This window comes from Syngnathus leptorhynchus, chromosome 12, assembly GCF_054491065.1.
Source record: "Syngnathus leptorhynchus isolate UIUO chromosome 12, UIUO_Slep, whole genome shotgun sequence".
Classification (NCBI taxonomy): Eukaryota; Metazoa; Chordata; class Actinopteri; order Syngnathiformes; family Syngnathidae; genus Syngnathus; species Syngnathus leptorhynchus.
This window is the reverse complement of record NC_141206.1, coordinates 3,572,745-3,583,165: the sequence shown is the minus strand read 5'-3', so window position 1 is coordinate 3,583,165 and position 10,421 is coordinate 3,572,745. Positions and strand designations below refer to the sequence as shown.

Here is a 10,421-nt window from a genome sequence, read left to right as displayed (position 1 = left end):
TGTCTTAGTAAAAAAAAAAAAAAAAGATACACCAATCACACTACAGTAACCATATCCTGTATACAAACACACCAAAAGTGGGCATGTCAATAAGTGGCAAAAATCATCACAAAAAGACCTTTTATCACTACAGATTCTTTTAGGGGGTGAATTTTAGTGCTACCATAAATTTTACAAACAGACGTCTTATATAAGAGCCAATTTTGACTATACCCTGGTAAACGTTTACTGTGCCTTATTGTCCCCGGGAAAGACTATCAAAATGGACCAAATGGTGGCTGTGCTTATGCTGTAAGAGCCCCCTCTTGAGGTCAGAAATGGATTTGAAATTTGACCTACTGTTGGGCTTTAATTTAGGCCCTTTGAACCTCTATTATAGTTAGTTAGTGCTTTCCAGAAGACAAGGTTTCTTACTACATATATGATGTAACAATATGAGAACCTTTGTTCATATCATTGGTTATGTAAGAAAGTGAGCACCATCATTGGTTACCCGTGCTCGACATCCTAACAAAACTGTCGCTCACGCCCAGGTCAAAGTAAATTGGCCTCTTGCCCAAACTCCGCTGGGATAGGCTGCAGCTCACTCGTGTCCGTAATGAGGACAAGCCCTGCAGAAAATTAAAGTAAGGATAAAACAGTGGGTGAGTGTCTTTGCAAGTTTCCATGTCCGAATCTCTGTCAACTTGGACTTGTGTTTGGGTTGCTGTTACAGATTCCTCCCACATTCCAAAAAACATGTTTGTTAGGATCATTAACGACTAATTGCTTGTACGTTGTAAGGTGAGTATAAATGGTTGTCTGACTATTATTAGCCAGGTGATCCAGTGAGGTATCCTGCGTACTGCACACCACGTTCTTCATGACACCGACAAGGATCAAAGCTAAAGAAATGCATGGACAATAAAACGGGAGCTTGAGAGAAGGATTTGAAATCTTTGACTTTTCACTGACACCCAGTCGGGCCCAAGAAGTATAACAGGTAGGTGGAGAAAGACAAAGAGAGTGAAAGGAAGGAAGTGATGAGGAAGTTATTGCTGTATTTGGCTTCTCAACACAGGCAGAGTTGGTTTGGTCTGACCTCATCTGATTCCCTTCAATAAAGAATGCCTCTTGAGGTAAGAAAGCTTTCAGCAAATTCTCAACAATGAGGAGACACTTTTACTTAAGATTGTTGTTGAAATTCATGTTAGAAATGTTAATCATTGGCTGTCAGCCATCAGGAAGATACTTTGACTTAAGTGTAGCAAGAGGAAATAAACGCCACTGCCTTTCACCAACATCATAAGGAACAGATTATCCGCATTACAGTACTTGTCAAACAAAACTGTGTGGGTGACAAAAAAAAAATATTGTACATACATTTTTGCTCAGCATTCACCGCACTTTACAAACATATTACCTGCACTTGTGTTTTCCCATGAAAATCTGTATGAAAATGATCAAATGAGTCACTAAAATAGTCAAAAGTAACCAACATAATTTTTGAAAATTACAGGAAGTTACTGTGAGAACAGGTTGAATTTGAAATGATATCCTCCAAACATGTTTATAAACAGTGACCAACTTGTGACAAACAAATTGGATGTATATATATATATATATATAACAGGTCCATTATGTTATGTGTGCAATCAACCACAAAAAGAAGTCCATTTTTGTCACATACCTACACATTCCTTTCACTAATCAGATCACACTCAAGCCCCCCTTACCCCCTTACTTTGTCATTTTAGTTCATACCATTATGTCACTCAGTGTGTGTTTGCTGAGAGGAAAGCTAAAATGAATTGTCACAGGGTGTTCAAACTAGTCATTGCAATCTGCTTCTAATCTGTACAAACAATACTAACCCTGTAACTGCTCCACCCATGTGAAAAAGGCTAATGATCCTTATGAAACAGGATTTATTTATTTTTTTAATCCTGAAAATAAAAGTCCCCATATCTTTTTGGTCACTCCAGACTCTTTTTTTTATGTTGTTTCTCCTTTGATCATGCACTTCTTATCATTTACGTACTCAGTTTCATGAACTTTATCTGGTGTCAGCAGTCATGCCAAAACAATCACATACCGTAACGTTCCTGGTCTTCCTTTATAACTGTAACTCACTGTTTTTGTTCACTTCTCATGAACAGCTCGTTGTGCGTTATGTAGCGTGTGATTTCTTGCATTTCTTTTCTGACTCTGGTTGCCGTGACGTTCTGTTTATGAGAAATATAGATTTTGAGGTTTCCTGTGTTGCTGCTCATCTATCGTCATCTTGGTTTATTTGCTACCGCCATTTCCTCTTCACCTCTTCATCTTCAAATACATTAGTTCAAACAATACTTTCTCAAACAATTATTTATTATTATGTTGCATTAAAAAACTGGTAACGCATTTTTAGAGGAAATGACTACCATTTACAATATTATATATATGATTTATACTTAGTGGATTTCTTCTAAATTTACAATTGCTGGCCACACAGTCATTGTTGTTGCCATTTATTTGGGTATAAAATGCTTTAAGTAAACTTTTATGATTTTTGTACTTAATTCTTGTGAGACATTAAAGATATATCATTGCTTGTGCGTTCAATAACATAAATTGGATTTTAGCTTAAACAGCACAAATGTACACCATTTAATATATTTATTTTTAAGGGCACTTTGTGGTCCAAAATGGAACAACACATATTCATCCAGACAAAATCGAAGGTAGTAATTATCCATTATTAGGGCATATAATATGAATATTTCTTAGTTGTTGCCACGTTATATTCTTGCTTCTGAGGAAATTGATGAATATTTTCTAAACATTATGTTTCCTCTGTTATATAAAACGTGGGGATTGGGTAAGCAACATTTTTTTGCCAATCCTTCTTAAGTGGGATCAAGGGTTTTTGTGACGGATTCGTCAGCTAAAGACACGCGCAAACACTGAAGGACCTTCAGAGTGCAGAAAGCTGTTCTCTAGACCGAAACCTCAGCGCAATTTTGTAAGCTATGTAGGGTTAAAAAAAAAAAAAGTTTACTGGGCATAAAGAGAGAATATTCTACACTATGTGACTCTTTGTCTCATTACAGGAGTGTTTTACCTGGGGAAAATGCAGTTCTGGTAATTTCCATTCAAGGCGTGATTGACATTAAAGGGGAACCTGGTGTACCTTGTCCATACTTCCTCCTTGTCGAGTTCTGTCTCGTTGAAAGATGTCAACCAGCAGCACAATCAGTTCAGGGAAAGGAAGCCATGCCTCCAAAGTGCCAAAAGATCACAAAAAGGTAAGTTCATGATTGTGACATTTGTTGTGGACTGTAGAATGTGTTCGCTAAACTCGGTTTGCATCTTGTTTAGCCATTCTAAAATAGTTTTAATGGTTGTGATATTTACAGGGACCTAAAAATAAAGAAATAAAATTCATCACCTGAAAATTATTCTTGAAGTAAGCCAATCAATATTTGATCTTGTTACGGTATATCAATAGGAAGGTTTGTTCAAAATCAGCACAATCAAATAGACTGGCACAAGATTCCAGTCCTTCCATACCATTAATCTGTTTATGGGAAAAATGGAGCGTCCTGTTTTTGCCAGTAACACTTAAATCGTCAAATTGTATTTACAAAAAAAAAAAATTAATTAATCTGACATAATGCTTTATAAAATATGTTAATAACAATAATAAGTTATTTTGACATTGTGACTCACCTTCTACCGGCAATGAATAAAAAGTCATTTAAATTCAAACTAATTACCTTATGCCATCCTAGCATTGTTTTTGTTTTTTGTTTTTGTTTTCTCCCAGCCCACACCAGCTGCCCTGAAAGGAGCCATCCAGCTGGCCATTGGTTATGCTGTAGGAAACCTTAGCTCCAAACCTGACAGAGATGTTCTCATGCAAGATTTCTCCGTAGTTGAGAGTGTCTTCTTGCCAAGGTACTTCAATTTCAACTCATAGCAACAAATCCAGGAATAATTCATTTGTATTTATTCATAATTCAATGTTGTTTTATTCTCCAGTGCGGGCAGCAACATGACTCCTGCTCATCACTTTCCTGACTTCCGTCTAAAAACATATGCACCGCTGGCATTCCGCTACTTTCGGGAACTCTTTGGCATCAAACCAGATGACTATCTGGTAAGTTTTGGGATACAATTGGATTAATTTCATTACCCTGATCCAAGGGTGAGCATACAAAATGTTGCAAAGTGGTAAAACATGGAGTATATTCTGCAATGTTTTGTAATTTTTTAGGAGTGTTGTAATTTATTGCCCCTAAACAGGGTCTCGATCAGGCTCTCTGACTCAAGTGCCTTAATGTTCTCAATCTTCACTGCAGATTTGCTCAGTCACTTAGGCACATCCCTCAGATTGAAATTTGCAAAACAGGAAATACATTTCTCAAAAAAAAATTGTACTGTAATCTACTGTGGAGGGATGTTCTGATGTAAACTGCTGCTGGAAGTTTTGATGACATTTTTTTATGTGCATAAGTGACACATGATATATGCAAGTAGTTTTGTGATGTATTATTGGTTGGATCAAGCTACTTATTGCATCATTGTGATTTTCAGTACTCCATCTGTAATGAGCCACTTATTGAGCTGTCCAACCCTGGTGCCAGCAGTTCATGGTTTTACCTTACCAGTGATGATGAGTTCATAATCAAGACTGTGCAACCAAAGGAGGCGGAGTTTCTGCAGAAACTGCTACCTGGCTACTACATGGTAGATGGATGGATGGATGGATGGATGGATGGATGGATGGATGGATGGATGGATGGATGGATGGATGGATGGATGGATGGATGGATGGATGGATGGATGGATGGATGGATGGATGGATGGATGGATGGAGAAACATTTATCCATACAGTGTATTCACAGTTGGATACTCTAATATTGTATATTATTATTAAGTTGAAAACATCCATCATGTCTTTAATTACATTTCCAAAACGTTTGCTTCACTTCTGTAGAACCTGAACCAAAACCCGAGAACTTTGCTTCCCAAGTTCTATGGCCTTTACTGCATCCAGTGTGGCGGCATAACAGTCCGTGTGGTGGTGATGAATAATGTGCTGCCTCGTGCCATGAATATGCACTACAAGTATGACCTGAAGGGCTCCTCATACAAACGTCGTGCTTCACGCAAAGAACGCTTAAAGTCATCACCTACATTCAAAGACTTGGATTTCCAAGAGATGCATGAAGGCTTGTGCTTTGATGCAGAGACCCACAACGCCCTGATGAAAACCCTGCAGAGAGACTGCCGGGTATGTTACGATAAAATTTGTATTCATTTATTTAACCTAAAGTTATTGTGCGTTCACATGGCATTTCTCAACAGTTACCGTATTTTTTGGACGATAAGGTGCACCGGACTGTAAGGTGCACCTTCAATGAATGCCCCCATTTTAAAACTTTGTCCTTATATAAGGTGCACCGGACTATAAGGCGCACCATTAATGCATCATGTCAGATTTTTAATCCAAATCAAATCATTCTCCATTTTATCGTTTTTATTTCAACTTCAGACGCAAAATATTACTTTATAATCACAAAATAATGATCCATAGTCTTTTTGATTCAGGATTCATAGTCTTGGCGGTTCGGTGGGGCACTGGGTAGCACGTCCGCCTCACAGTTAGGGTGCGGGTTCGATTCCACCTCCGGCCCTCCCTGTGTGGAGTTTGCATGTTCTCCCCGAGCCCGCGTGGGTTTTCTCCGGGCACTCCGGTTTCCTCCCACATCCCCAAAACATGCTTGGTAGGCAAATTGAGCACTTCTGATTGCCCCTTGGTGTGAGTGCGAGTGCGGATGGTTGTTCGTCTCTGTGTGCCCTGCGATTGCCTGGCAACCGGTTCAGGGTGTCCCCCGCCTACTGCCAGATGACGGCTGGGATAGGCTCCAGCACGCCGGCGACCCCCGTGGGGACAAAGCGGCTCAGAAAATGGATGGATGGATTCATAGTCTTCAGCGGGCCACTTATGATTGATTTCATGACACAATGCTTCGGGTCAGTTTAAATTGAGGAATTTGGTCCATATATAAGGCGCACCGGAATATAAGGCGCACTATCGGCTTTTGAAAACATTATAGGTTTTTAGGTGCGCCTTATAGTCCGGAAAATACGGTACTCAAACTAAGCTGAAGCGTTAATTAGTATACGGTAAAATTGGATCTCATTAAATGGCGTAGTTAGTTGTAATTCAGATGTTGCTTAGAGGATTAAGACCTGGTAGAACATTAGTTATATGAGCAGGGTTGACTGTGCTGCAGAACTTGGCTCATCTGACCTCATTGTTGGGTAACACTTCTCAGCTCAAGGAAGGCTTTGTTTTCAAGTACAGGAATTCTTTGTGACATTATGATCTGGCTGAATTGTTTGAGGCTTGTTGTACAAAACTGTACTTTGGTATCTTGTTGCATAGTAAGTCCCCTTAATTTGGACCTGAGAGGAACATTCTAAAAATCTGCCAGTCATGTATTGTTCACAGACTCACGTAATTTAGACATTTCTAAACAAGCAAAACAACATGGCCACCAGAACTGACACTTTTTTCATGCCCATGCCCAGAACTTTTTCCATGACCGTTGCTTTGAAAAACATGTCTTGCTTTTTTGAAATATTTAATATTTAACTTTTTTTTTAAATTGTTGTTATTGTAAAGTTCTGCTGTTTTTTTCAGTGGGGCCTTTTTGGCTCCACTGCAAGCATGAATTCATAAAGTCAAGTCAATTCTGGAAAGACTGTAAACTCTCTCCAGTAGAATCAACCTAAGATCCCATCTCTCTTTTTTCATCTATTTTCTTGTCCTCATTATGATGACAGGAGTCTATCTCAGCTTACTAAAAATATTCACAAAAGTAGCACGGGGTGATCATGCCAACTCCACTTAGGAAGGCCGGAGCCGAGTTTTAAAACCTGAAATTCAGAAATGTGAGACACATGGGCCAACCACTAATTTGCCTTGCTGTCCTTCTCGTCAATTTCAGATGAAAATGAAAGAAAATATAGAATTCAACTGCTATTTGCTCTTCTTATTAGGTTCTAGAAAGCTTCAAAATCATGGACTACAGCCTCCTGCTGGGAATTCATGTTTTAAACCGCAAGGTGTCGAGCAGAGAGAGCAGACGTGACAGCAGGAAGCAGAGAGTTCTCTACTCCACTGCTCTCGAATCCATCCAGGGCACTGTGAAAGATCCAGAACCAGTGGCAGACGATGACACGTGAGGAAATCTTTTATAATTCTGGTTCTAAAAAAAAAGACATATGGAGGAACCTCAATTTAAGGGACCAAAATTAAATTAAAAAAATTAAAACAATTTAACTTGCATTCATTTATTCACAATAATGTTCTACTATACTGGCCATTTTTAGGCACTGGAAAAAATACCATATTGAGTAGTTTTGGTTTACAAAAAAAGGACTTTGATGTCAACGACAATTGACTAATGGACACGCCCTTCCCCTAATTAGTCCATTAAATCGAGGTTCTACTGAATCTAACCTAAGAAACTCTTGTTTGCTGCATTTAAATTATGTGGATTAATTATGCAAATATGTTCATTTTAGATTTGGTGGAATTCCAGCTAAACATAGAGATGAACACCTGCTCATCTTTTTAGGAATTATTGACATCCTTCAGTCCTACAGGTTCACATCTCATAAACTCACTATCAATACCGTGTTTGGTATTTTCCATGTGGATAGTGTAATACAAATCCATTTTTATTGTCAGGTTCATTAAGAAGGTGGAACATTCCTGGAAATCTCTTTTACATGATGGGGTTCGTGTCATCACATCACTACCTTGGAGATTGGTAGGGGGGTGACAGGAAGGGACTGACAGGTTTCTTTACTTTTCAGGACACCGTGTCAGTTCACAGGCCCAATTTCTATGCAAACCGATTTCTGAAATTCATGAGCTCAGTCGTGTTCAAACGCATCCATCGTGAGTTGTTCTTGCTATCATGATTGTCTTACTCAGCCATCGTACGGTAAAGAATTTGCTTTTCTTAAACACACCTGCACTGTTTTGTTCAACAGCTTTGAGACGAATATCTTCCAAAAGGAAGAAGAATTCTTTTTATGCAGTTAAGTCAGCCTCACAGGAGTTGCTTTCTTCTCAAAAGGAGGAATTGGAGACGAAGAAAGCACAAAGCATGGAGAACCTAGATGGTAAATAAAAAAAGAACCTAGATGGTAAATAAATAAAAAAATATAAAAGTGGAACACCAACAACACTCTTCTCTCCGTTGTGTCCTTATTGAGGTTTTTTTTTTTCTCCTAACAAGATAACATGACTAAAATAACTCAACTTTTATTGATGGATATGTTGGCTCTCTCCATCAGTTTGCAGTTCATCCAATCAACCAGATGTTCTTCAAAAATCTGCTGTTACGTTCAAGTCTGCAGAAGAAGAGCAACTTCATAACAGGTATACATGGCGCCCTTTGTCGTTCATAAACTACAAATAAAAGACATTGCTCTTATTTGATTAAGTGGAAAAAAAGATCATCATCTAAAAACTGGACTTTGTCAATAGCTTTGAATATAGTCCGGTTCGACCTTAGTTTGAATAACGATCACAGCGTGACCAAAATATTGTTTGACCAGTGTTCATTTCTACTGCAGTGAGCACAGACGTGCCTCCAGTTCAACACTCGCATTGGATGATCCTCTGCCGCCCCTCAGCAGAAGCCAGTCAGACTCTGAACTGGATGCCTACTTGGTATGAAATACAATACCTGCATGCTTGACTTTTTCACTTTTTCTCAAAAGGATGCTCAGCTTAGTTTGAAATTTTAAGCAGTAAAAAAAAGTTGATCTTTTTGTCTATAATGAATTTGATTACTTCATTATCTTTCATGCATTTTGCTCTTGCTGTCGACTGAAAATGACATAATGTGTACTTAGGGCTCAGGTAATGACCAATTACAGGTCAGCTTGCAAACATCACATGAGCCCCCCTATTTCTGCACCGGAAAGACAAATAACGATGAGGCAGAAATTGACAAAGAGCCAAATGATGATGTTGAGAAAGCTGAACAGAAGCAAGTTGAGCGCACCACTGAGGGAGAACCAAAGGACTTGGGAGTCACTGGCTTTCAGAGAGAGGACACAGAGCAGGAAAAAGAGACAGTTGAAGATCCTCAGAGTAAAATGCAAGCAAATTGTGAGACACACACAGAACATACAGGTACTATATTATGCATGGGTGTGTGGCATTGTATGTGTGTGTTACTTGTTTAATTTAAAATAATTAAAATGAACATTATTGTTTATTACAATACAACATATGGCTTTTTTTAATTGGAAAAAGTAATGCCTACAAGTTTTTGCCAATTTGCAAACCTGATCATGCTTATTTATAAAATGAAATAATTTACAGTTGGTTCTTTTACAATCGCTTGATAAACAACAATTAAGCAACTCAATATAAAAATTCGTATTTTAAGAATATATGATGATTTATTGTAATGGGCTATAGATGCTGGCTTGGTTGGTTTGGTATTGGTTAACGAACAGTAGCTTACCATCCTATTTTAAGAGCATGTTTTTATTTCAGGCGCCAGACGATAGAGAGCGCTATATAGCAACTTAATCCTTGAGTTTCTTCCAAGCATAAAATCTTTCTTGGGAATTTCCCTTTTACTGGGTGCTTTTCCACTTTCTTAAATCTTGGCAGTTGAACTGATGAGCTTGGAACCTCTGCTTCCACTCAGTAATGTGTCAGATCAACTCCAAGTTCCCTGAGTTGAGTTTTTTGCCACTACTTCTCTTACATAACTACTAAATCCTCATTCAGGCTTATATGGAGCTGTTTGTCAGGCCGCTTCCCAAGCAATGTGGAAAGCTTGGAGACATTGGGGTAATCTTCTCTCAAACGCTATTGATGTAAAATAGTGACATTAAAAAGCAAATTAATTAACTACGTAAAGAACTGCTTAACACACTGGTGTGGGAAGCCTTTTTATTCATGGATAACAAAATGAATATAGACTCCTCAAATCAAATGTAATGGTAACAGATGCGTATGTGTGCATAAAATAAGTTAGGGTCAAGGTATACAGTATTGAAGGACAGGTTATTTGCACTGTTTAAATATATAGTCAAAGATTTTATATTTACATCCATCTTTGTATTATCCAAGTTTCAGATCTCAGTTTCCTTCTTTTTATTCACAAATGTGAACAAAGTTAGTCAGACTCACTGAATAAGATCAGAAGGGTGCAGACAAAATTGCAGAGCTAGACATCAAATTGGTTGCACGCTCTCATTTTAGCTTCCCCCACGGACCATTACACTTTTACTCAAAACACATGGTGTACATACAAGCACGGACACAGGTGATTGGAACTGTTGGACGGAGAACGGCAGAAGAGAAATTTAGGTTCGGGTGAGGTACCAAAGCTTTAGAGTAAACTGTGAC

The 10,421-nt window shown here is 38.4% G+C and overlaps 1 protein-coding gene across 8 annotated transcripts in view; it reads left to right on the top strand.

Moving 5' to 3' along the window:
* The first annotated feature begins 518 nt into the window (after nucleotides 1-518).
* Nucleotides 519-10,421, top strand: part of pip5k1ba (phosphatidylinositol-4-phosphate 5-kinase, type I, beta a) — a 10,762-nt gene continuing 859 nt past the window's right edge. The window contains exons 1-16 of one of the 8 annotated variants that reach the window (XM_085926843.1): nucleotides 519-626; nucleotides 716-982; nucleotides 1,061-1,118; nucleotides 3,072-3,266; nucleotides 3,788-3,918; nucleotides 4,003-4,120; nucleotides 4,558-4,710; nucleotides 4,962-5,258; nucleotides 7,034-7,215; nucleotides 7,562-7,642; nucleotides 7,728-7,776; nucleotides 7,856-7,940; nucleotides 8,036-8,167; nucleotides 8,342-8,426; nucleotides 8,624-8,720; nucleotides 8,906-9,188. In XM_085926843.1, coding sequence (XP_085782969.1) covers nucleotides 3,195-3,266; nucleotides 3,788-3,918; nucleotides 4,003-4,120; nucleotides 4,558-4,710; nucleotides 4,962-5,258; nucleotides 7,034-7,215; nucleotides 7,562-7,642; nucleotides 7,728-7,776; nucleotides 7,856-7,940; nucleotides 8,036-8,167; nucleotides 8,342-8,426; nucleotides 8,624-8,720; nucleotides 8,906-9,188 — 1,765 coding nt within the window. In that variant the 5' untranslated portion in view covers nucleotides 519-626; nucleotides 716-982; nucleotides 1,061-1,118; nucleotides 3,072-3,194. Of the gene's footprint in view, nucleotides 645-666; nucleotides 983-1,060; nucleotides 1,119-3,071; nucleotides 3,267-3,787; nucleotides 3,919-4,002; nucleotides 4,121-4,557; nucleotides 4,711-4,961; nucleotides 5,259-7,033; nucleotides 7,216-7,561; nucleotides 7,643-7,727; nucleotides 7,777-7,855; nucleotides 7,941-8,035; nucleotides 8,261-8,341; nucleotides 8,427-8,623; nucleotides 8,727-8,905; nucleotides 9,189-10,421 lie in introns of those variants that run through there. The other 7 variants (XM_085926845.1, XM_085926844.1, XM_085926846.1 and 4 more) reach the window with 7 other exon arrangements.